Source organism: Pseudopipra pipra, chromosome 12 (genome assembly GCF_036250125.1).
Source record: "Pseudopipra pipra isolate bDixPip1 chromosome 12, bDixPip1.hap1, whole genome shotgun sequence".
NCBI classification, from domain to species: Eukaryota; Metazoa; Chordata; class Aves; order Passeriformes; family Pipridae; genus Pseudopipra; species Pseudopipra pipra.
The window spans coordinates 18,825,533-18,851,478 of record NC_087560.1 but is presented as its reverse complement, the minus strand read 5'-3'; the positions used below and the strand labels follow the sequence as shown (position 1 = coordinate 18,851,478).

The window sequence follows — 25,946 nt, the reverse complement described above, 5'->3', positions numbered from 1 at the left end:
TCTGTTCTAAGAGCTTGAACATCTGGGACTGTGTATAAAAATTGAAGCCGAGCCTCTGACTGAGAAATCCAAAATACCCCTATTTTCAGGATGTGAGGTGCTCGATCTTGTAGTTGAGCTCCCCTGGCTTCATTTGTAAGTGGCTGCTGTGTCCATCCTGCCCGGGGATGGAGATGGAGGACTTGTCCTTTCCTTCACTTCATTCCCCAACAGGAGCTTCCCACAGCTGCATCACATCTGTGAGCTCTTCCTCATCCTTTGGATCACATCATCCACAAAGAGCTCGTGTCCTAGCAAAGCCCAGCCAAAGGCTGGGGCAGGAGGAGGAGTGTCTGTGCTGGTGAGAGACGGGCTGTGGGGCTCTTTGTTCCAGCCCTTTGGAAGTTGAGTGCCCTTTGGTCTCATCCCCCTTGTGTGGGTTTGAAACATTTTTTCTGTGGCTGGAGAGTGTGGAAATGCAGATCAGGCTGTCTTGGAGGCAGACAAAACTCTGTTTGCTTTTGGGATTCTTTAGGGAAGAAAAATGTGGCTGAACTGTTTTTATATTCTGAGCGCGAACGTGTGTTGTGGAGCAGAGAAAGCCTTTGGTAATTGGTACCATCAGCCTCTGGGAGCGTAATCAGGGCAGTAATAATAGAATTGGCATCAATAGGAAAGGTTTTATTCTGCTTACGTTGTCTGGCAAAGAGAGCAGTGATCTATGAGGGCAGGGAATGAAGAGGCATGTCCCAAATTAACAAACTTCATCAATGCACTGCAGCCAAGGCAACCAAAGGCGGTGTGGACTGCTCTGGCTGGGCTCCTGAAGGAGTGGCTGCTGCAGGGAGTGTCTTCTTTGAGAACTTTGTATCTCCCAAGTTGTTTCCTTGATTAAAAATCTCCATTAAAAAAAACTCTCAGATGTTACAGCAGAAGAGTATTTCAACTGATGAAAGGCTGGAGGAAAAAGAAGTGAATTTTGGACCTCACTGCTGGGACACAGAGCACCCTGTCCAGCAGCTCAGTTTGGGTCCAAGTGTGAGAATCCCCACAGTTCAAGGCTCTCTGATAGGAGGAGTGTGTAATGAGGCCCCTTGGGTTTCTGATGTGGGTTTTCTGTGCACTGTTGCTTTTCTAATTGCAAATCAAGAAACTGCAGTGGAGTCAAAATAGTCACAATACAACAAAAGCTGCCAGTGACTTAACAGGGCGTGTGAGGACTCGCTGGAAGGAAGATCCTCACAGCAGTGAGTAAATCAGAAAGAACCATGGAAATGGGAGGTGCATTTGGGAGAGGAGAGAACATCCTCACTCCTCAAGAATAAGCAGTGCAGTGCAGTCTCCTCCATGGGGGAGAGAGGAGTCACTGTGCAGGTTTCTTTAGCAGTTTGCAAGGGAGAAAGATCAGGAGATCTTGAGATGATGTGCTACAAACTAGGACACTGGTTAACCCTTGGGGGCTGGGGCAAGTCCATTTCCAGCTGATAATTTCTGTAAAAAGTGAGGGGAGAACTAGAGAGCAGCTGTGCTGATACATGCACCAGCTGTGAGACAGTGTTTGTATGTGGGAAGCCTGTAAGTGGAAGGGGGACTCCCTGCTGTAATTTAGGTATTAGGTGATATTTATTTAGGTATTAGTTAATAAAAACATATTTATTATGTTCAGGCTATTTCTTGGATGATGAGAAAAGCCGGTCTGATCAAAGAAAACATGTCTAACTGGGGAGGGTTGGTGACAAAAATAACCCCAGACAAACCCTGATTGATTTTTTTTCCCAGCTCCTGGGAAACTCTACGAGGTGAAGCTGGTGGCATTCAACAAGCACGAGGATGGTTATGCAGCTGTTTGGAAGGGCAAAACAGAGAAGGCACCGGCGACAGCAGTAGGTGAGCAATCCTCTTTGTTGCCTTTCCTCTTCTTGGCACGTGGCTTCAAAGGAAGGGTAAGGGGAAAGCTACACAAGATGAGCTTCAAGAAGGACAATATGAAAATGGGGAAGGTCCCAATATAAGGCAACGTCCACTGACAGTCATTGCAAAATGCATTGGAGGAATTGGGAAGGAGAAAAAGGAGCAAAATATCCCCCTTCTCATTAGGGTTGTTCTTACGCTGCATGTAAGGTTTGCACCACCCCCAACCGAAGGGGAGGAGGAGAGTTTTGAGATGTGTGGTGGGGAAATTACTGTCACGTACATCTCCACATCTCTTTTCTTTTTGTTTTGCACCACAGATCCCCCTGTGCAGAAGGGTCCTCCTCTGCCTCCAGTCCAAGTCTATGCAGAGTCCAACAGCTCGACTTCCATATGGCTCAGGTGGAAGAAGCCTGACTTCACAACAGTCAAAATTGTCAACTACACCGTGCGCTTCAGCCCCTGGGGCCTGAAGAATGCCTCTCTTGTGACGTACTACACCAGGTAAAGAGGGATGCCAAGGGTTCATACTACACCAGGTAAAGAGGGATGCCAAGGGTTCATACTACACCAGGTAAAGAGGGATGCCAAGGGTTCATCTGCCTTGGATTGCTCATGTCAGCCATGAACACAGGGCAGGAGCAACCTGCATGGAATTTCCAGTACTTAGCAAAATCCTGGGTGCTGGAACATCTACCGTGGTCACAGATAACGTTCAGAACTGCTGAGATGTTGCAGTGGGGCTTGTCTTTGACTTGAATACCAAGGAATCATTTACTGGTCTCTGCATCTTTTTTGCTCTGTTTGGACCTTACACACTTGTTCCTCTATTAACAACATGGCTGGGTGCAATTATGGCCAGTCTCAAAGCATTCATGATTTGTGAGATGGTCCTCACAAGTTTGGTTTATAAATTGCTATAGTTGAAGCAGTTACAATAATTTGGGGATGTATTTTTCATCTGGATTCCTGTGCAGATTTTCAGCCTCTAACCAGGCTATTTTCAGGCTTTTCCATGCAAGTACATCAGAAATGGGCCTGGAGGCTGGGAACTGCTTTGCTCTGCACCTGAGAGCCGAGTGTTCTTGCACTCACATGGCTGCAGGAGACAAAGGTTTAGGTGAAAAACAAAATACTGTAAGAATTAGGATAACCTCTTAGAGTGATCCTGGTAAGGTGTCAAGGTGACATGGGAGAACCATCAGGTGTTCATGACCTTGCGCTGTGTCCTCTCTCACCAGCTCTGACGAAGACATTCTCATCAGTGGGCTGAAGCCCTACACCAGGTATGAGTTTGCCGTGCAGTCCAACGGCGTCGGCATCGACGGCCCCTTCGGCAGCGTGGTGGAGCGCTTCACCCTTCCCGACCGTGAGTACTGACAGGAACTGAGCCCTGACTCATCCTGCTTTTCCCTGAACCTCTGTCAGTTCCCTCCGATGTACCCTGTGGTCTCAGACCCCCTCTGAGCTCTGTCCCTGGGGGCGAACGCTCTCCCCCTCTTCCTGCTGCTCAGGATGGGTCTTGTCTCTGCCAGGCCCCTCCACTCCTCCGTCTGACCTGCGGCTGCACCCTCTCAACCCCTACGCTGTGCAGGTGCACTGGTGCCCACCTGTGGAGCCCAACGGCATCATTGTGGAGTATCTCATCCTGTACAACGCCAACAACACGCAGCCAGATGACATGTGGACCTTGCTGACGCGAGAAGGTGAGCCTCCTTCAGGTCAGGTGCTGTAGTACCCCACCACTCCTCCTCCTGCCTCCTTCCCTGCCTCTGGAGCGCTGGTCTCTCAGTCCTGCTGCCCTGATTTTTGCCTCACCAAATATTGAAGAGCTCCTGGTGCCAGCTTTCCTGGAGCGCCTGCTGGGCCTTGCTCCTGGTCACATCAGAGAGTCCAGGGACATGACTACTGAGAGACATGAAATCAAACATGTCTAGGGCTGAAACAGCCATTGTCACCCAGGAAACATCCTGCAGATACAGGCTGGCAGCCAGTAATTCCCAGAAAAACGTGTGCCAGCAGCACCATGTGCAGTCTGTATCATCAGCTCTGTGAACAGCAAGTTCATTAATACTGAAGAGGTGTATGAAATGCCTCTTGGAGCTCATGTCACAAAATCCCTCACTTCTGAGGGTCCAAGCAGAATTTTGTTGCTGCTTTGCTGCAGCCTCTGAATGTTCTTGAAACTGCACATTTTAAATTTCTTTTGACTTGCTTTTGGTCAGGAAATATCTTCAGCACTGAAGTGCATGGCCTGGAAAGTGATACGAGATACTTTTTCAAGATGGGAGCAAAGACAGTCGTGGGATCCGGTCCCTATTCCAACGTTAAGGATGTGCACACCCTCCGGGAGAAGTTGTCTGGTATGAATTCCCCCCTTGTCCCGGGGCAGGAAGTGAGAGCTGTGTTGCTGAAGGCCATGATTTTTGTCAGCAGTGACATTTCTGATTGCCAAGCCATTGCCTGATGTCACTGTATAGGATGTGAGACATAATTCTGTGTAGGCCAGAGCAGAGGATCACAGCAGAGCCCTGAGATGTGCAGCTCCAGAACCCATCCCACAGCCAAACTTCATCCCTCTTCCCCATCCCAGTTCCTCTGGAAGGGCACGTGCAACCTTTCTGTAGTGTGAGATTAATTAACGTGCACAGATGCCAGTTTGCCTTAAGCTGCTCTAAATTATCACTGCCAAGAAATCTTCCTCTATGTGTATAGAATCACAGAACCATGGAATAGTTCGGGTTGGAAGGGACTTCTAAAGGCATGGCCTGTTGGGTGTAGTACAGCTGATGCTTCTTTGAACATGAGAGACTTTGTACCTTCTTCCTGCTAGCAGCCAAAATAGTGTATCCATCTTTCCTTCCCCTCCTAGATGTCCTGGATATTCACTCTGTCACAGGGATCATCGTGGGGGTCTGCCTGGGGCTGCTCTGCATCCTCTTCTGCATGTGTGCCAGCTTCCGAAACAGCAAGCACAGGTGGGTGTCACCTCACCTGGGCAGCAGGGAAAGGAGGCTGCTGTGGAAGGAGACAAATACACTGGGAGCTGCATCCCCTGTCCAGCTGCGCTGCCTGGATACAGTGTAGGACACAGTTAATGCACAGATTGAATCTTGGGAGTGCTCGCTGGATAAGGAGCATATTTAGTATAATCTTTTCACTGATTTATTTTCTCAGTAGTTTCTCTTCAATTTGTATTCTCAGACTAGTAGGAGGTTTTTTTCAGAGAAAGAAAAAGCCCCAAGAAAATGGAAGAACCAGATTATTACCTGTGTCTGTTAGTGTGGGCAGTATTTTGCTTCTGAGGTTGGACAGCTCTAAGGATGTTTGGAAATGGTTTGTTAACTTCCAGCTGGGAAAATAATGAAAGACTTCCCAGTGAGTGACAGGCTGGTTTAAGGAGGATTGGATGCAGCCCAAAGCCCCCTGCTATCCCAGGGGTCTGAATCCAGCCACAAGCATTTGGAAAGACCATGAGCAGAAAACAGCTCAGTTGTTGAGAAGAGCTCTGAGCTTACAGCAGATCTCAGGACTAGGGACAGGCAGCTTCTGGAGTCTTGTCCTAATGTGGCCTCTGAACTTCCCTGTCCTGTTGCATCTCTTACCTGTAAAGCAGAGGTGACAGGAGTGACGCAGCTCCCCATGGGCCAGGGTTAGTGAGTCCCAGTGCTGGGACTTGTGGTGTCTGATGGCCTTAGGATCTGCAAGGAGAGCTTTGCATCCCTCACTGGGATTTGTCTGAGCTTTGGGATTAGTAAAGGTGGTGGAGCTGCATCTGCGGTGAAAGCTGTTACAGTGGGATGTGGACAGAGGATCCCCTCTAGAGGGGCAGGGCAGGGCTTGGGCCGTGGGCTTCCACAAGGACCAGCTGAGATGTCAACTCTTGCTTGTTTTCCCTCAGGGAGGCCCTGCCAGGCCTGGATTCCCAGGCTGCTGGCAACCACACGTACTACCACCGGAACAGGCAGGGGATGGCTGCTCCCAGTGCCACCCTGGACTCACATGAGCTTGAGTCCCTCATGTCCCCACTCCCAGAGGATGCACCTGTGCCCTTGGGGGACATCACAGAGCTGACAGAGGTGCACAGCCTCATTCACACGAGCCTCCCTGAGGATATTCTTCATGGGAAGAGGAAGGTAAGGACACATATGCACATGGCCACTGGGCTCCCACTCTGGGCAAGAGCCTTTGTTTGGTGTGTGGTGCTGGGAAGCCAGAGTTGGATCCTGTCCTGGCTCTGCAGTGCTGGCAGAGCTGGTGCTGGGCAGCCACACATTTCCCTCTTTGTAAAACTGACTGACTCAGCCTTGGCTGTCAGATCTAATTTGGGATCCCTGTGCCATCTACTACTGCTTTTTACTTCCTGAGACAGCGATCCCTCATCCCAAGAAGCTGCTGCCAAACTTGGTGCTGCAGAAAGCTGCACTTTTCCTTTTGCTGTGCCATGTGGATGGTGTGAGGAAATGTGATGGCTAGAGCCTTTTGCTTGGAGTAAAAAGAGCTCTGTCCATGAAGAGTGTATCCACTGGAATGCCCTAGAAGATAAACAAGAGGTGAAACTGGGGGGTTTTGTGAACCTTATTTTTTAAGTTTTTTCCAGCCCTTCTTGGTTTGCCTGACATTGCATTGTCTTTCATTCCTCCCTGCCCATTTTGTCTTTCAAGCTTGCCTGAAACATTTCATTCCATTAGGGAACCTTTAATTGGCCTAATTTAGTTAATCTGTTTATGTCTCTCTTTGTAGCCCTGGGAGAGCATGTAAAGTAATTAGGAGGTTCAGTAAAACAAATGTGTTGTGAGCACGTGGGATTTCAGCTTTGCATCAGCGATGCGCTCGTGGGTCACTGGAGGGAAGGTGAGTTCAGGTACCTGGCTGACCATGAGCTCTGTCCTGGCTGTGAGAGGCAGTGCAGGTGTGATCTTTTGGAACCTCAAAGTCTTCTGCTGAGCTAGAAGACATCTTTAGTATCCCTGCGAGCTGAAGCCGCGCCCGTGGCCATCCCCGCCTGCCGTGTCAGATCAGCGCTCAGCTGAAGGAGAGGCTGTTTGTTTGCAGCCAAGCCACATCCAGGGATTGTGGTGGAATGTAGCTGCCTGTCTGGATCCAAGCCGAAGAGTGTGAGGAATTTCCTACAGCTCTTTCTGTTAAATAAGGAACAAATGTTTTCAGGGATGGGGACTTACCCTTGAGAACAGGTCGGGGGGGGGGAAGTTCCCTTCTTCATGAGGCCTTTCTGGGGGCAGCATATCCAGATCTCTCTTCCAAAGCAGCAATCCTGTCTGCAAGGGTTTAAACCGAGATGTGAATGTGTGCAGAGCAGGGGCTGGAGAGGGCAGTGCCAAGGCCTGGCTGCTCAGGGCTCAGCCTGAGAGCTGGGGCCCTCAGAGGCTGCCAGTGACCAGCAGTGAGTTATGGCCAGAGACCAGAGCTTTGGGGAGGGGGACAGTTCTGGCTGTAGGGTCTGTGCCTTCATAATTAGATGGGAAAAGGCTACTGCGAGTTAAATTCAGTGAGGATTTTTTTTTTTTCATGGATGTGGATAGGCAAGCAAGGGTCACTGGGAAGCAGCTGCAGGCAGCCACCTGGAGAGCAGAGTTGTCACCAGTGCTGAGCAGGGAGGTGACCTGTCAGGTGGTGTGGTGGCCAGGAGCAACAGGCTGTTGTTGCTGGGAGTGGGCACTGGAGGGAGATGTGCTCCCACGCAGGAGACCCCGCTCCCTCCACTGCCCGGCTCCTGCTGGAAGTGTCACCTTCTGGAAGGCACACACTGCATCCTGTCTGTACTCTGTATAATGTACAGAGTATAATCAGGGTGAAAAGACTCAGAAACACATTTATGCTGCAGTTGCCAAGAGCCCTATGTCTGGAGGGGGCTGTGATGTTCCTGGCTGGGTGATCAAGGAGTTGGGCAGTTCTCCTCTCATGGCTGGAGCAGTGCACACCTGCCCAGTGCCCACAACAATATAAATCAGGTCTGAGCAGCTGAGAGCGTGTGCATCTCCCTGCTTGTACACAAAGTGCCTCTAGTCGAGTCCCTGGAGTGGGTGTGGGTTCCTTGGGTTGTCTTGTGTGCTGCAAATAGCTCCCTCCAGCAGCCATTGAGTCTGGAAACCCTCAGGGACCCTGCCTGGAACAGAGTGTTGTGGGAGCTTTGCACCCTGCAGTGACCAGCTGCCTTTGTTGCCTTCTCTTTTCTTCTCTCATGCTGTGTGTGGTTGGGATTGTGAAAATCCATGGCAAGGAATATGATAGAGCCACAGAAAAGAGAAAATCTTTGTGGAAGGAAATTCCTGGTCCAGCCTGGCAAGGGGAAATTCCCCAGGGTGCTCTAGGTTGGATAGTATGACTGGCAGTCTTAGACAAAAAAGAGAGGAAGTGAGAAATGTCGGAAGGATCCCTTAAATAACAGTGTATCGTGTCACCACAGAGCTCAGGATGTTGGCTGGGACTGACTCTTGGTGCAGTGCTGCTGCCACTGCCGGGCAGGTTTGTGTGGCTGTGACCTCCAGTTGCCTCCTTGTCTCTCTGTCCTCAGGTTACACGCTCCCAAAACCTGGTTTGTGTTGTCTGGATGGCACTTGCCATTGGTGGTGGCAGTGATTGCTGCTCTGTGTCTGCAGGCTGCTCACATCCTGGCTTTTACTTGGCATTCTATGGATTATTCTTTCTTGGTTTTATTCTTGTGGCAGCTGGAGGTTCCAGTGGAGGTTGGAGGCTCCATGTTAGGAGGTGTACAGACACAAAGAGGGGACTGTCCCTGTGCCATAAGGAGTCAGAAGTGAGCAAATGTCACTTTGCAGGTGTGAGGCCAAAGGGCAGAAAGTCTTTAAAAACACTGAGATTGGAAGAGACTTCTGCAAAGAATTTCAGGAAAGGGTTTTGAGATGTCCCCTTGGTTGTTTTCAAGAGCACCAGTCCCTTCGAACTTACGGCTGTGATTCCTCTTGAACTCTTACACATAATGCTGGGGGTGCAGGACGGTGCAAGTGGAAGGTGGGACAGTCCCAGAGGAGTCTCCTGGCCCCTCATGTCCCTGCCTGCAGGACAAGAAGGTGCTACTGCAGCCGAGCTGTCAGCACAGGGCCCCTCTGGATGCTGGCAGCTCCATTGGGCAGGAGAACACAGCCATTTAGTGGCCCATTTTCCTTCCTTTCTGCGTGTTTCCCAGTGGTCACAGGGAAGGATTTGTAAAGACACTGACAAGTGATTTTCCTCTCTTACTGTCTTCCCCTTGCAAGTGACCCCTCCCTGATGCCCCGGGTATCCCTGTTAGAACTGACACTGTGGAGCACAGGCTGTGGGGATGCAGCTCTGTCTCCCCTGACAGATGGACTGAGGCTGATAAAATGGCTCTGCTCCAGACAGCTCTGTCACTGCTGCTTGTGGGCCAAGCAATTTAGGGGGTGGGGGAGAATGTTAAAAAGCATCTGCTTTCCGTGGAAGACTTCAGCTTTTCATTGAGTGAAGCCAAACCCAAGCATTTTGGCTTGGAAGTGTTTGCTGTTGTGCTTCTTTGCGAGCTGGAACCTTCCTTGCTTGCTGCCCTGCTCCTTCCCTGAGGGCCTCCTTCCCGCAGGACTGTGTTTCCCATGAAGCATCCCTGGGACTCAGAGAGCAAAAGCTGTAACACATCAGGGAACTTGGATCTACCCGGGTTGTTTGTCATTTTCGTGTTGAAATTTTTGTGTGTGGAAAAGAAGTCCCAGTGTTTTCTGAGAAGTCTCAGATGAGACCTGTGATCCTGGTGACAGCGAGCAGAGACTCTCCTTTATCTGCTAGGGAAGAGGTCTGTGTTCTGTTGCATCCCAGCTGTGGGCAGGGATGTTGGTATGTTTGCGTGACACGGAGCTTTCCCGCTCCCACCGGCTGTTCAGCAATCCTTTCCCTCTGCTATGACACTCTCAAAAGCTGAGCACATCTGAAATGCCCCCAGCCTTGTTTTGCACAGGACTTCAAGCTCCTTTAAATAACCATCCACATAAAACAGGGGAGGTTTCAAGTTGAACTTTTCCTACGTGTTCATTCTCAGCTCATATATTTGCATGAAATCATGACTTGTCACTGAGAAGGTAACACGATCTAGGCACGTTTATACCAGCCAGAGTTTCTATAAAAAGGCTAAAATGAGAAGGCTTGTTTGCTTTGATAAGGATTTAGCTGTAATGGGAATGCCTTTTATTGGAAGATGTTTTTATTAGTTTTCATTCTTGTGTTTGCAGTGAACTGACAAAGGGATTTTTCCCTCGTTAAATTAGTGTTAGACTGACACTCCTCGCTCTTTGCCTTCGTTACTCTGTTGTAAAAACTAAGAGAACATTTCCTTCCATCAGCCACTCACTAGCCTCCCTCAAGTAAAGAAATCAGTATCATTTATTACACCAAAAAATGCTACTTAAAAAAGCAGCAAAGCTTTCAGGCACTCAAGATTTGTTCAGGTCGGTGATGAAAACAGACCTACAGTTAATTGCCGCTGCCCAACCTTAGAGCCTAAGCCCCAAGAGGGATTTGGTTTTTGCCTTTTTTCTCCCCTCTCAAACATAATGTGCTCGAACAACATGTGGGACACAGGCCATGTTGTGTGGCTGATGGTTTTTTCTGTTTGTTGAAAGTTGCAAACTGGTACAAAACAAGTTTGTTCTTCGTTGCAGCCAATTTCAGCCAGAGCCGAACAGGCTGTTCCCAGAGTCATCAAAACCTATGTAAACATGGCAGATTGACATTTCCGCTAACAGATGGTCCATGGGGGATTGCAGTAGAGCTGCCTGTTTCTTTCCACGTTTTTTGGTATTCACAAGATGCCTGCAAGAAGGTTTTCGAGTTTGCTCTGTGTGTGTGTCTGCGCACGATGCTCAGATCTCTCTGATGGCAAATATGCATGCAGGCATCTCTAACAGGACACACATTTGGTGCATGTGTGCAGATTTGTGTAGGTTCGGCGCTGAAATCTCCAGGCAGTATTTGCTCAGTAACGTATGTTCCTTGGAAGAGGCACAGAAGCCATCAGTCAGGGATGGAGCTGCAGAAAGCCTTTCAGATGGCAGCAGAAGCAAATTGAACACGCTCCTCGAGCACTCGCATGTGGAGATATTCCTTATTGTGAGCTCTCTGTGATCGCTTGGTTGATTTCTCGCTATTAAAGCGTAGTTTAATGATTGTCCACTTAGAAAGGGAGCAATTAGGGAATGCTTTTGGCTCAGAATATATTGTTGAGGATTGCAGAGAGAGAAATGGCAAAGACACTGCCTCAAGCATCCACGTCTAAATTAGCAAACGCTTGATAGCCACTGCGCTGGGCTTGGACGTCACTGTTCTGCAGGGTGCTGGCATATCAATGAGGCCTTTCACTACTTGTCTGCTAAAAATTACATCCAGAGGCAGCAGCAAAGCTGCTGTGACTTGGGAGTGGTGCTGGGATGTAATGCAGCTCTGCCTCCCCCAAGGTGTTGAGCCCCTTGGGTGCCTGGGTGAGGGTGGACAGAGGGCTCACACAGGAGCACTTCAGTGTCCTCTGGCCAGCCCCGACAGCACAAAGTAGCATTTGCTTCTTGCTAAATAGCTGACTTAGGAATGCCTGGCTCACACACAACATCTGGTCATGTATTTCTACCTAATTTCCAGCCAGATGGACCGAGGCACAAGGAGGTCAAATGACTCACACAAGGTCAGGCTGATGTCAGAAATCTCCTCGCTGTCTCGGCTGGACTCACGCTACGTTGGTGTGAGTTGGGACAGATTTGGCCTAAGGAGCAGATTTGGGACAGATTTGGCCTAAGGAGCAGCCACATGTGCAGAGCAGGAACCTGGGCTTCTCCTGCTGACAGTGAGCGATAGGTGGTCAGTGGGTTTGAAGAGACGTGCTGTACCTCTTCCCCCTGCACAGCCATCGTGCTCACACCACCAATATTTCATGTGCATGTGCACACTCGCTGTTGTCAGGGCAGGATTTTCTCCTCTTCATCCCTGCATCAACCTCTCTTCTACCCAGGCAATGTGTAACATCTGTGGAACAAGGCCAGAGATAATAGGCCTGTGTGGTCCCTAAATCTGAGAGTGTCTGTATATGTATGTGTAGTAGCAAGGCTGAACTCAGGTACATGCAGGACAGCCCAATAAAATCAAAAGCTGGAAAGAAAATACTGTTCTGCCTGTCAACTAATAGTCTGAGCTGTTAAATAACTTCAGCTCTTAAAGACACACATTTCCCATACACAGAGGTGTGCATTCAACAGTTTATTGCAAGGGGAAGCTGAGAGAACCCAGAACAAATTGCGTTCAGCCCATATAATTTAATTAGATCTACAAACAAGGTAACACTGGTTGCCCAGGGGACTTAAAGCTGAGCTAAGAATTGCTTGGTGGTCTGTTGCAAAAAAAAAAAATAATTAAATGAAATAAGGCCCCCAGTTTTGTGTCTCTGTGTTGATGGGTAATGTCAGAGTGTTCACCCAAGCCCTGGCTTGGAGAAGGAATTCTGTGCAGAGTACCATTGTCTCCAGCTCTTACTGGAGCACACAGGCCAGTGCCCACAGGTGAGGGTCCTTCTTGCTGGTGCCAAAGCAAATGCTGTGATCGTTCAGCTCCAGATTTCCCCATCCCTTTCCCTTCCCAGCTCTGCTCTGTTTCTCAGTGGGCTCGTTCTGCTCTGGGCTGTTTGTAGTTCTGCAGGGAGCTGATTTCAGGGGACCTCTAAATGATGTCTGTGCCATGATATACCTGTTGGTCTTGCAATTTAAGAGTCAGTGGAAAGACCCTTTTACAACCATCTGGCATCTTTTATCCCCATGCTCTGCATCAGCCCACGTACCAGCAATAAAGCCACTTCTAAGGCAGCAACTCTGTGAGTCCACTGCAGAGCATTTTCATTTTGATGCCATCACAAGTGTCCTCCACGTTTATTGTATTTTCCCAACCTGCACTTTCCTTTTTCAAGCTGCTTCTCACATCTCTTGTATGAGGCTAAGAATCTGTGTCTGTGATAATTGGATCTTTTCTCCTCCCACTTTTCTCCTGCAGTCTTCATGGAACAAATCGGCCACCCAGCCCTGGACAAACAGCATCGCCAGATATGGGGACACCATCACCAAGGAGCCCCTCTCTGCTGTGAACGGGTCACTCAAGCTCCCCTCCAGCACAGGGCAGAAGCTTCTGTTACAAGCTCTGGTTTATGATGCTGTGATGGTGGGTGTTTGAATTATTGACTTATGTATTCTGATGTGGGCTTTCCATTTATGTTCCCCATCTCTGTTTCTCCTTTTTGCAGCCCCTTTTTGTGGGCTTGTTCTTCTGGTGATGGTCAGGTGGGCTCAGAAGCTCGGTTGTCAGTGGGGCTGTGGCATTCCTGGTCACTGAGGACCTGGATCCAGGCACCAGCAGTCTGCTTGGAGTCTTTGCTGTGGCCATGCAGCACTCAGCCCCTTGAATGAGTTAGGAGCTGCAGAGCTCAGCACAGTCATTAAGATATACAGCCTGATGGAGGGATTGCATTTTTGGCTGTAAAAGGAGTCAAAGATCAAGGGTTGATTTAAACTCCCTTCTCCAGATAGGGCAGAGCAATTTCCACTGCACTTGTGTTCTTTATGTGGGTGCACAGACTGGGAGGAAATCCTATTTCTGATATTGCTTCATTGGAATAAACATGCACTCCCATGTTTGGGAGAGTTTGTGCAAGGATTGGGATGTCTGTGCCACAGTCTCAGCAAAGCAAGCTGGCACCTGCTCAGGCTGACTCTGTACCAGAAGATTTCTTTGGTTATTGTTTTAAAAAGTTCGTCCTCCACCCCCTGCAACTACTTCTAAGTAACCCACCTATGTTTCCTTCCTAGACAGTGGTGTGAAAATCAATTATACACAGGATGTAATTAACATTGTGGATAGAGTTAAGACAATGTTTTACAGCCCAATTACAGGGCACCGTTTACAGCACAGCTTACCCAGCAGAGTTTGTCAACAAAAGGAGAAAAGTGTTAAAATATGTAAATGATGCTCAAAGTTGGCTTCAACAGAAAGAGCAAATTACACGTGGGATATCACTTCCATACCCTGAATTGTCTTCTTGCTGCTACATCACACTCAGCCCAGAATTCGAGCGTTGATTGCCTAGAGAGCTCTTTGTGAGCTTCCACAATAATTTGTCTGTTAAATTATTGAGTGATAATCTCATGGAATGACCTGCTTGTCAGCCAGATTTGTGGAGATCTGTAGTCTGAGCTCTGCTTAAAACACTGCAGAGCAGAACTTACTGTTTTCTTTCTGAATTCAAGTGCTTGAATTTACACAGACTTTTGCAGGCTGTGACCAGGGCTCTAAGGAACACACACTTTGTGATATGTAGCCAAAATTAAAGCAGGAAATTGAAGGGAGCCCTGGTATCTCTCTCTGAAGCTGGTTTCCTAGAGTGCTGCCCACTCAGCCTTTTGAAATCTGGCCCTTAATATGGAAACAGACTGGTGAGTTTTGAAAACTGTGGGACAGAGACTTGGAGGAATGGTTGCTCCAGCCTGCCAAGAAACTGTGGGCAAATCACTTTGCTCCCTTGGCACTTGCTTTCTCAAGTGTAAAATAGGAGTAATGATCCTGAGGTGATTTGAGATGTTTCTTAAGACTTCAGCTCTGAGAAGCACATCAAGATAATGTTTAATAGAGGCGTGTGTACATCTCATTGCACTCTGTGGGATTAAAAAGAAATACATTTCAGTGCTCGGTTGGGTTACAGCCTCAATTATCAGACTCTCACTTACTTTACCTTCTTTTTTTTTTATTTCCCCTCTGCTTAATAACAGAATGAAACAAAGAAAAGCCACCCACCAGCCAACCTCCACCAAGTGGAAGCAGAGGTCATTGTCCATTCTGATTTTTCAGCCTCTGACAGAGACTATGACTCCCAGCTGCACACCCTGGAGAGTGAAGAGACAGAAATCGAGGACCAGGAGCCTGCAGAGCTCCCCTCAGGAGAGCTGGCTCTTCCTGGCTCTCCCAGCTCCCAGCAGGACACAGGCCAAGTGTTGGTGGACTGCACAGGGAATTTGGAGGCTCAGGCCCAGGCTGACACAAAGACTAACAAACCAGAGGCTGTTTGCATCCCTGGGCTCACCAATGGCTTCCACAGCCATGGAGAAAGTCTGGATTCAGTGGAGAGTGGAGACTCGGACTCCATCCAGGAAGGCGGGCGGGATGTGCAGCCAGTCAAGGGCCAGTTGCTTTCCACGGCCCCAGAGGAGCCCCCGCTCTGCAGTAACTCTGGTTTAACCAGTCCATCCTCAGCATCTGAGAACATGGCACATGTCCACAGCCACAGAGAGTGACCTGACCCGGTGCTGATCACAGCAGAGCTGTGAGGTGCTGCCTGCCCTCGGCTCATGGAGCCCAGCAGGAGCTGAGCGGGCACAGCACCTCCCAGAGCGGGGCTCGGACCCCTCAGCTGGGCACACGCCTGCAGGAAACCAGGAGGTACCTTGGGCAGAGCCATCTCCTTCCTGCTGAAGCTGGTGAGTAGCTGGGTGTTGGTGGGAGCAGGATCGAGCCGTCTGCCAAAGCCTGACGCAGAGAACCACACGGAACGGAGCCTTTCCGCGCTAGACCGAGGCTGTCACTTCTCTGGAGTCCTCCAGGCGACTGGCAAGACGTCGTGTAATGCTGGGAAGTGGCAGAGCACACTGAGTGATCCTCCTCAACTGCCTCTGCACTGGGAGTGCCTTGGCACTGCCGACTGTGCTGGGATGGATCCTGTCACAGGAGTCCCGGGAGGGGGTGGAAGCCGACGGAAACAAACGCAGTGAGCTGCAACCACCAGCCTTTTCTGCCCTCCCGTGGTTAGAAGGATTCCCAGGCTCTCTGTAACTTCTACTAGCAGGCTGATGTAGTGGCCTTTTATTACACACTCTACGAGTGCCTCTAACAACTTGTACTATATAGAACCTTCTGCAGCGTCTGGGTCATTTCACCAGCCTGGACTTTGTTTTATGTAGGTTCTTGTACCTAATATTTTAGGTACACATCTGTCCTTTTAATGTACAACATGTATTTTTATTTCCTTGGAACATCTTTATATTATTTAATTTTATAAAGTGGAATAGTGTGTGGTATAGAGTAGCATTTTTACTACTTCTCTCTTTCTTTATTTTTTCCTCCCTAACAACACAACTACCTCATGTCTGTTGGAGAAAAAAAAAGAAAGCAGTAGATCTACTCTTTTGTTATAGTCCATTATAGGTTTTAACTTATTCTTATACTGCCTTTTTCTAAAGAATATGTTTGCACTGGTTGTTGACTCTTTTTTAACACATAGTGCTGCAGATCTGATGTCTCTCTTGCTTTGTTTCTTTGACACCTTCCCTACAGCCTGAGAGTTGGGTTGTGTCTCTCTGTAGGACTGTGTTTTGCAGAAACTGCCAAAGGAGACTGCTCCAGCTGGTGGGATGTCGACCCATCTCTCATTAAAAAGCTTATACTAATGAAGAGAAAGAAGAACCAACAATTGCAAAAGTAACTTGCGATCTTGGGGAAATCTATTTCATTTTTTGTGTGTGCCCAAGAGGAGACATCTCAGATGGTTTTGATTTCCAGAAAGCAGCACTCCGCCTTCTGTAAGCAGTGGACTTGCTGAAGGCTTTGGATGAACAAGTGAAATTTTCCAGTCACTTCTGAGAGTCCTGGACAAAGTGCTTTTGGGTGGATTTTTTTTTTTTTTTTTGAAGAGCAGAGCACTACCAGAGCTTTAAAATGAAAATCAAATCCTTAGTCTCGTACCAGTCAGTCTAGTTTGAAAATCATCCGGTGACTCTTCCTGATGATGCTGTTTGCTTACTGCTGACACGTCTCTCAGCCTGGTCCTGCTTGGAGTGGACTTTTCTCCACCTTTTCTTTAGCCCTGCTCCAGGCCTGCAGAGTTCAACTGCAAATGGTACCAATTGGACCAGCTCCACAGGGGTAACAAGCATTGGTAACTCTGGTCATGAGTGTTTGGTAAATGTTTTGCCTTCCTGGAGGATTCAGAGATCTGGCCATTTGTTTATTTAAAAAATGAAGGAAAATATGCCCATCTCCCTCATTTCTTTTTGGAATTCCCCCAAAGCTCTATGGGGGAGCCATGTGCTGACCTGAGATCCTGTAGAAGACTTCAGATTTTGTTTTTTGTGGTGAAATCTGGATGGAGGTACCACTGCTTGCAGCAAGGAGAACTTCACTCTGCTATCACCCTGTCCCTGCATCTGTTGTGAGGAGCCATGTCACAGTGTGCCCTGTGTGTGGAGCTGAGCTGCACCAGCCCGTGTCCCTGCAATCCATCACACCCTGAGCTCCAGCTCTTCAGCAGAGGAGAACCTCCAAGCCTCCATGTACCCTATTGGGAAGGATATTGGAGCTTCCACCTCTCCCCAGCCTGCAGCCTGTCCTCCCAGTACCATACACTGTTCTGGTAACTGGCTGGATTTCCAGCTCTGTTTGCTCCAGCTGCTGCTTGGTGTCTTGAGGAGTCTCAGAAATGCTGTTCCATGCTCTGAAGAGCCATAACTCTGGAATGCTGTGGGACAGAGACTGGAAATCGGTGCCGGCGAGCAGGTGAAGCAGGAGTTAGTGTGTGTGTGCTACCAGAGCGAGGAGCTAGAAAGGCAGAGGATAATAACTCCCAGACCCCACTGCCACAAGACTTTGAAACTCATGACTTAGCAGGCTACAGCTAAGGCAGTGCAGTGTTATTGCAGGCAATAGGGGCAATTCACATTCTATGGGAGTGGAGGCAGAGGCACAAACCCTCCAGCTGGGCAGTGTCGGGCACTCACTGCAGAGGGTGGGGGGATGTTCTGCAGGTGGGCCTCAGTTCCCAGTTATTTCCCTGGAACAGTCCTTGCCCTTCCCCAGTGACAGAACAGGCCCTGCACAAGCCTTGTTGCCACTGCTGGGGTGCAGAAAGGGAGGAGGACACTTTTCCAAAATGCTCACTCTAGGGGAACCACTCCAGGGGAGCCCTTGGTCACTTCCTTTCACCTCCCAAACCAGTTCCTCTGCCCTCACACACGTCAGGGTGCCAAAGGACCGCTCCTGCTGAGCATCCTGGCTATCAGAGGGCAGTGCCAGGAGCAGTTTGGCCAGCAGCAGGTATGACCAGGGCACCAGAGTTCTCCTCCCAGCTCCCTGTCAGGACACAGTACCTGGGGCAGGTCATGGACCAGCCCTGAGCTTTCCATCCACGGGATGGAAGGGGATGGAGGCTTAGTCCAGTGGCTGATATAGAAATGTGCCACAGTTTTTGGGAAGCTCCCTTTTACATGCACCCTCTGCTTTGTCTGTACTGACTTTAGCAATCCCACAGCCATGAGCTGAGCTGCCTGAAAGCTGTCCCTGCCTGTCACTGAAGGCAGGCACCGTTGTCCTGGATCACCTTGGGCCAACCACCAAACCACCACAGTAGCTATGTGCCCCGAGAGCTTTGGGGGAGATGCAGGAGAGCACAAACAATTTTGCTTACACATCCCAAAAATACTTCATCTCCTCATGCTGAGGCTTGTTCTGGTCTCATTACACCTCACCAAATTGTACCAGGATGTGAGACTGGCAGCATTTGGATGTCCAAGAACTGTGTATGGCCTTGGGCTCATACGCCCAACCTCAGCTACAGAAATCCAGGCCGTTCCCCTGGAGCCAGGAGGTCAGCCCTGGCCGGCAGCAGCAGAGCTGTCCCTGGACCAACACTTGTCCACAGGGAGTGCTGGGTGTCCGTGTCCAACTCAGCTGTGCTCCAGGTCTCTCCTGCCCAGAACACATGGGGACCTTTCAGCCCCAGCTAGAAATGAATTGAAGAAGACACATAATACACACTTGATGTGTAAAGCTGAAACAACCAGTGCATATATTTTTTTATCATGGAATAAGTAGCTTTCTTGCAGATTTCTCATAGGCACACAAACTGTTGATACCTTTAATTACCCATCATGCTTAATATCTGTTCCTGCCCACCAGGCTCCTTTCTCCCTTTTCTTCCTTTCAGTAACACTAAAGATTATTGCTGTTCAACTTTTTTGCTGGTGTATATTGTTTTACATTGTTAAAATGTCAGGTTTGTCTCACTGGCATAATTTTGTAGTATTAATGTTACTGTTTGGCTACACAACTGTATATTCCCCATGCTGCTGTGAGAGTCACAATTCTCAACCTTTCATTTCTTTTCTTTCCTTGTTACATGAAAAACATGACTCAGAAAACCCTCTATCAGCTTTTTGTTGATTTGATTTCTTACTTAACAGACAGCAAAGTTCTGGTTTAAATAGTTCAAATGAGATAACTTATAATTTAGGGTTTGAGAATCTTTTTACCTTACTAGTTAACAGTCCTGAGATCAGCCCATGAAATATGCTGTGTAAGAAAACAACCATTTTACTAGAGCACTGTATATGTTTTTGGTCTCATTAGTAATAGATGTTTTGAAGGGATCATTGTGTCTTTTCTAATCAATACTTTTGTTAGAAAAGCAGTGTTTAGTCCAGCAGAAATCTACCATCTATTTCTGTTATTCTACTCCCTTGCTTGTATTTTCAAGTTAAATTTAATTTAATTTTCTGCACAGTGCATAAGGATGTATAACCAGAACTTGATCTTGTTTGAAGGTTGTGTCTGTGTTTGGTTCCATGCTGTACTTTATTATAACTTTCTTTCTTCAGAGACTGTTCTTACTCCACAAATACTCTTTAGTGTTAAAAGTGTAAGAAGACATTGTCCTTATATTCCTTAACTAATGGGTTATTAATAAAATGTTTTAAAAAAAAGAATGGAATTCATCTCACAGTTCAGAGTGTTACAGCTGTGCAAGGCTGTACCTTGCTGGGGGAAGCAGTGGTGGGAGCAGGATCCAGGATTCACACTCAGTTCAGTGCCTGAGCTCATCACCATGAAGGCTGGGAATGTGGGATGATAGTGGATGCCTGGTTTCTTAGGGGTTCTTCTGGAATTTCAGACAGGGGCAGAGTTTGAGTTCATTAGGCATTTCTGGATGCTTGCTCATTTCTCAGTTTTGAACCAATTCCTATAAGGAAAAAGAAAAATGATTTGTCCAGTTTCATGCTTCATCTTGCTGTGGAATTTCTTAATGGGAAAAATAAGCAGAGGCATCTAGCAAATGAGTGGTGAGACTTCTCTTGGATGGCACACTGGGCTGAATGCTCAGTGGCTTCTGTCCACGGAGATTGGCGAGAGGATATCTGGCAGTGCCCGAGGACATGCTGTTAACCTCCTGTGCATCTCCCTTCCTTCCTGGGATGCATTCCCTACTTCGGGAGATAGTTTCCATTATTACTTTACGCTGCCAGGACTACAGAGCCATAAAATCTCATTTTATCTGCATTACAGAGGTAATAAATCTGCGCTTAGCACAGTGTTCTCTGATAGTGGTTAAAGGGAACTCTGTCAGATGGCGTAACTCTGATGAGTCTTTCTCCTAATGACAGGTAACCCCACAAACGAGCAAGGAAGCACCTTGGGGGAGGGGGTGATGGGCAACTCAACAGGATCCTCAATAGACACACAGAAAACAGTTTCTGCTGGGGAATAGAGCTTCCAGAAGCAGGTCCCAGGGCTGTCCCACCACTGCTGGCACAGCTCTCGGCTCAGTACCTTGAGGTGGGTGCCATGATTTTGGCTCCTGCTCCCTATTGCTCACTGACCACAAAACAGATGCTAAACCCCCGTGTGTACGTATGTAAGTGAAAAGCTCCCAGGCTGTTTGCAGGCAGGGAAACCACAATTACACATAGAATAATAAATGGAGTGAATTCAGACAAGTTAATCTCCCACTTCATCCGCTGAAACTACTAATGGTGTCTTGGGGACCTCAGTTTGCAGTTAATTGGCATAAATCAGGAGCACAACTGGAGCTGATGGAAATTTGCTGTGCAGGGAGTGAGGGGTGAGTGATGCCCTCTGAGGGCAGCTCTCTTGGAGGATAACCTCGTGTAGAGGGAGGACAGATGGGTCGGCAGACCCTGTGCCACTCTGCAGGAGGGAGGACAGAGGAACAGACCCTAGGACTGCTCTGCAGGGTAGGGTTTGGAGCCTCAGTTCAGGCTGGACACTGTCACTTCTATAACCCTGCTGCTTTTCCAAAGGCTCCGATTTCTGCTTGCAGTGTGATAAGCAAATTCCTGCCTCCAATACAAAGCAACTTTTCTAAGCCCTCATGGTTACAGGGCATAGAAAAACGAGTGCTCTGAATTCCCGCTCTCAGTTGGCTGCAAAAGCCCCAAACCTGCCTTTTTCCTAAAAAATCTCATGTTTTTTTCACACAAGTCCTGTTGTTTGGGGGGACTGCCCACTCTTCCAATTTTTGAATGTGCCACCAGCACTATCACCAGTGTCATTTGCAGATGCAGGGCTGAACTTGGTGATGCTGTAAACAGGTACCTACCTCCCCCAGCTCCTGGGTCCTGCCAGTGCGCACGGCAGCAAAAGCACCCAAAATCTGTGGTTTTTGGGGAAAACAGCTCTGTGAAGCACATGGTGCTTTATTTCTCTTGGAATTATTAATTCCCACAAGCTATCCTCAGTGACAGTGGCGTCCTGGAAGCTGCCACAAGCCCACGATGGCTGCAAGCATTATAAAAATGCTGGTGGGGCCCCATGGCAGGAGCCAGGGAGTCGGAGCAAGAGCACGGCTAGTGCCAAAAGGTCAGGGACAGCGCAGAAATTCAGATGTTACCGAGAGGCTGGTGGAGCCAGAGCAAATACTTCCCCAGCTGAAAGCAACCTCGTACAGCTCAGCCCTCCACTAAACGAGGGAAGCTTTAATGTGGAGCAGATGTAGTGACGTCTTCCTTCCTCGTTAGCTGATTCCGACACGCTCAGGGTGCACCATCCAGGGGAGCCTAACATTGCTCCTCTTCACAAAGGGGTTTTCACCAGATTTCTGGGAATGGTTACATGGTTTAGAACATCAAGTCCATCAGGATCTGATTTTAGTCTGAAAAAAGAAATTAATTAGGGTCCACTTTTATTTCTTCTTAGTTGTTTTCTCGCCAAGCAAACACCACAAGAGACACTGAGCTGTCCTTGCAGAGATGGCTTTTGCTGCTGACAGTGATGATGGGAGTTATGTTTGTGGAGAATGTGGGCCAAGGGACAGGGCAGGATCAGTTGGAAGGCACAAAATATTGTGTGGGCGCTGGGGCCGAGAGCTATATAGGGACACATTATTCTCATTTCATGCCAGGAGAGCAGACAAATTATCCTGCTGTGGCAGCATTTAGGAGCCACTCATCCCTTACTGGGTCCTCCTTCACTGGGGCCTCTTCCAGGGTGAGCAGGCTGGTCCAACATCTGCTCGAGCGACCCAGGTAAGTCACCTCAGGATAGCGTTAAAATCAGGAGCACTGAGGTGGGACAAGCCAAGCACTTCTTCGTTCCTGCGAGCTTGCCCCAGTGAGGGGAGCCCTGTGAAGGGAGCCCCGGAGAGCGGAACTGGTGAGGGGAGGCCCTCGAGGGGGCTCTGATGAGACGGGTCCTGTGAGGGGAGAAGCGCGAGGGGTCCCCGGTGAGGGGAGACCTGTGGGGCTGCCCCAGGGACGGGAGATCCGTGAGGGGGAGACCCATCAGGTAGCACTGGTGAGAAGAGCTCTGTGAAGGGAGCCCCGTGAGGCGGAACCACTGAGGGGAGAGCCGTGAAGGGGGTCTGAGAGCTCTGTGATGGGAGCCCCGTGAGGTGGAACCACTGAGGGGAGAGCCGTGAGGGGGCTCCGGTAACGGGAGACCCCTGAGGGTCCCTGCACGCTCCCCACAGGTCCTGGGCGCGGAGCGGCCCCTCACGGGGGCCGCCCCCCGGCCCCTCAGCCCCTCATCCCCGCAGCCCCTCGTCCCCTCAGCCCGGCCGGCGCTGGCGGCGCCCCGGCGAATGCGCAAGATGGCGCAAGGCGCTGCCCGCCCGCCCCCCGCCCGCCGGCGGCCCCGCTCCCTCAGCGCCGCCCCCCGCCCGCCCGGCGCGGCGGCGTGTTCGCGCCGAGGGCAGCACCGCCGAGAGCCGCTTTTCCCCTTTTTTTCCCCTTTCCTTTCCCCCCTCCCTCACCCCTCCCGCCCCGCAGCTGGGGGTGGTTCTCGCCTGCCCGCCCTCCCTCCTCCCCTCCCTCCCTGCCGGCGGGCTGCTCCCTCCCCGTGGGGCGCAGGGAGGCGAGCCCGCCCGCCCGGGATGCCATGGCTCCGCCGGGCTCCGCGCTGCCCGCCTGCCTGCTGGGGCTGCTGCTGCTCGTGTGCCGCGGAGGTAAGAGCCGGGCTGGGCTGGGGGAGCGGGCGGGGGCGCGGACACGGACCGCGGACCTGCCGCCGTGCCCGGCGCCGCTCCCGCCCCGCAGCCGCTCCGTCCGTCGGTCGCTCCCGCACTTCGCGTCCCCTCGTCACCCCCGAGGTGGCTGGGGCAGTGCTCGTCCGCGCTCCCCTTGTCCCTCCCCATCCCCGCTGCCGCTCCCGGTCCCCCTCGCTCGCCCGCGGTCACCGGCAGCCCCGCGGCACCGGGGCCGAGCAGCTGCGCGGTGTCCGCCCGTGAGGCGCGGGGGTCCCCGCGGGGCAGTGGGGGTCGTATCTTGGGGCTGCAGAGTCCCACACCAGCCCATCCAGCGCCTTCATCGGCGGAGGTCCCGAGGTGCTCCCCCCGGAGCGGTGCTTCCAGTTGGAAACCCCGTGTGCGGGGGGCTCTGGGGAGGGATGGTGGAGTTTGTGGAGCCCGAGCCCCCGCCGCTGGCGCTGGGGAGGGATGGGGTGGCTGCCGGGGCAGTGGCGTGGCGGGGCATCCACCCGTGCCGGGAGGGCAGAGCCGCGATCGTCACGGCGATGGGAGCGGGAGGCAGCGCCCGGCGGGCGCGTCGCGTTCGTCAGGAAAGGAGATAAGAGACAGAGATGTTGGGTGACAAGTTGCAGGGATGAGGGCGAGCAACTTCAAACCTACGAGTATATTGTGCTCTCCTGTAACGCTCAGCTCTGTCCGCTCCGGTAACACAGTCCATCGGACCAGGGCTAGACGACAAAACATCAAAGGGAGCTTTCCCGGCACCTCCTGTGCACGTGCCCTGCTGATAAATGGCAATATATTCCTTCTACTGGTGATACTGTTTAAGCGTGGGGCTAATCTGAGAAAGATGCTGTTCTGCAGCAAAATACCCGTGTGCATCCTGCTCTTGTCTCGCTTAGCAGCCTTAAAGATAAGGAAAAGTAGGAATTGAGCAACGTGCTCTAGTGGAAGGTGTCCCTGCCCATGGCAGGGCGGTTGGAGCAAGATGGTCCTTAAAGTCTCTTCCAACTCAAACCATTCTGTGATTATTCTATGAGCTGTTTAAAAAGAAAACCCTGCAAGCATGGTCTGACCCAGCATGATCAGAGAGAAAAAAGTGCGTGTTAGATTTATCAGCGATAGCTGCTGGGGTGTTTAGGAAACAAGGCTGTGGGCTAAGTCGCATCATAAATCTCGCCACGTGGTCCGTAGCAGCCACGGCGAGGAGGAGAAGCCAGTGTAACTCGCAGAAAATAGACGTGATCTGTGAAGTGGATGTAATGAAGCAGGTCTCGTTATTCTGTTGAGATTCCTGGATAGTGCAATGAGGATGGTTGAAAAAGTACTTTTTTTTTGTTTAGAGGGAGGGAGGAAAGTAAAAGAAGTGAATACTTGAAAGTAAAACTTTAGCAAGTTGAGTTCGTGTCTGGGTTATCGCCTGCTGCTGTCCAAATTGCTCTGTGTGTTTGTTTATGCTGCGCCTTGGCGGGTCAGTGGCTCCTGACTTTGGGGTGTGTTTTGCTGGCCCCGCTGAGGAGCGTTTGGCAGCACTTTCAAAGTTTCTCTGTTCTGAGTTTTTTTTCCCCCTTCGGAGGGTTTAGTCGCTCTCTGTGGTCAACAGCGAGGTAACGCGTTTCTGCGCTCCGCTGAGTTTAACAAACCCTCCCGTGCCGGTGTCAGCGAGCGCGGAGCAGCCTCGCCGCGGGGACGGACCGTGTGTCGGAGCTGTGCGGGACACGATGCTCCGCTGCCAGCCCCGAGGTTTTCAAACTCCCCAAAATGCTGGTCTGGCAGCTATGAACGAGGCGCTGGGAGCTGCTGGTCAGCGTGGAGTGGGCTCAGCAGCGAGACAGTATTTTCTTTCTTTTTTTCTTTTTTTTTTTTCTTTTTTTTCTTTTTTTTTTTTTTTAATTTCCTGGAGCTCTTTGTTCTGGGTAGTGGACAGCTTTTGTCTGTTATTGCTGAGCCCGGCATTCAAAGGCAGGCATAGGATACGAGAGGCTCCCCGGCTCTGCTCAGTAACAGCCTTGGAATTAAACATCGTCATTTATATTTAAGTAGGCTTAACTTCTAAATTATTGAAGCTATAAGCTTTCACTAATTTCTGCTCTGTATGGCTTTGTTGGTGTTTTTTTTTTCTTTTTTTTCCAGACGTAAAAAAAGGATTGCTTTCTCCTAAATTGGTGTAATACCCTGTCTTTTTTCTTAATATACACAGAGAGTATCAAGTATCATTTCCCCAATAACACTCAGAGACTGTATGAAATTCAAGCCCACATTTGGGCTTCATCTCTCTTGGGGGGCTCAACAGGAGAATCTTGGGACGTGGTTTTCCCACGTGGTGGAGGCAGCAGCAGGCTGTGAAATGGGGTGGGTGTCTCACAGCCGTGTCCTCGTGTACCATGTTTGGGACCTGTGCTGGGGACGAAGCTGATGGGTGTGAGTATGCAGCCAGCTGTGCCCGTGGCACTGAGATGCCTGCTGGGACCATCAGGGTGCCATAATTAAACTTTGGAAGTTTATAAAGCAAAGTGAGAGAGAGGACAACAGGGCAGGTCGGTCCCCTCCTCATCTGCCCTGCCACTCCTCCCACAGGGCGTAGAAATCCTAAACTCGTCTGATTGCACCTTTTCTTGTTACTTATCAGGCTCTGGACCTTGCACAGGTCAAGCTCCTATGCTTGATTAGAAGCTGGCAGAGGGTCTCAGATCCAGGATTACAACCCAATTCCCTGTTCCTCTCCATCCTGCTCATTCTCAGTTTTGGCCCTCGTGCTGTCTGCCTGGCATGGGCCAGTAAGGAGCAGCTCAGCAGCAGCACT

The 25,946-nt window shown here is 50.0% G+C and overlaps 2 protein-coding genes across 2 annotated transcripts in view; both read left to right on the top strand.

Moving 5' to 3' along the window:
• Nucleotides 1-19,649, top strand: part of LOC135420617 (immunoglobulin superfamily DCC subclass member 4-like) — a 47,066-nt gene extending 27,417 nt beyond the window's left edge. The window contains exons 10-18 of the mRNA XM_064668264.1: nt 1,759-1,866; nt 2,211-2,394; nt 3,132-3,259; nt 3,426-3,596; nt 4,116-4,253; nt 4,763-4,868; nt 5,792-6,026; nt 12,904-13,068; nt 14,670-19,649. Coding sequence (XP_064524334.1) covers nt 1,759-1,866; nt 2,211-2,394; nt 3,132-3,259; nt 3,426-3,596; nt 4,116-4,253; nt 4,763-4,868; nt 5,792-6,026; nt 12,904-13,068; nt 14,670-15,191 — 1,757 coding nt within the window. The 3' untranslated portion in view covers nt 15,192-19,649. The remainder of the gene's footprint in view (nt 1-1,758; nt 1,867-2,210; nt 2,395-3,131; nt 3,260-3,425; nt 3,597-4,115; nt 4,254-4,762; nt 4,869-5,791; nt 6,027-12,903; nt 13,069-14,669) is intronic.
• Nucleotides 19,650-22,819: 3,170 nt separating this feature from the next.
• IGDCC3 (immunoglobulin superfamily DCC subclass member 3) overlaps nt 22,820-25,946 on the top strand; it is a 102,988-nt gene continuing 99,861 nt past the window's right edge. The window contains exon 1 of the mRNA XM_064669198.1: nt 22,820-23,122. Coding sequence (XP_064525268.1) covers nt 23,056-23,122 — 67 coding nt within the window. The 5' untranslated portion in view covers nt 22,820-23,055. The remainder of the gene's footprint in view (nt 23,123-25,946) is intronic.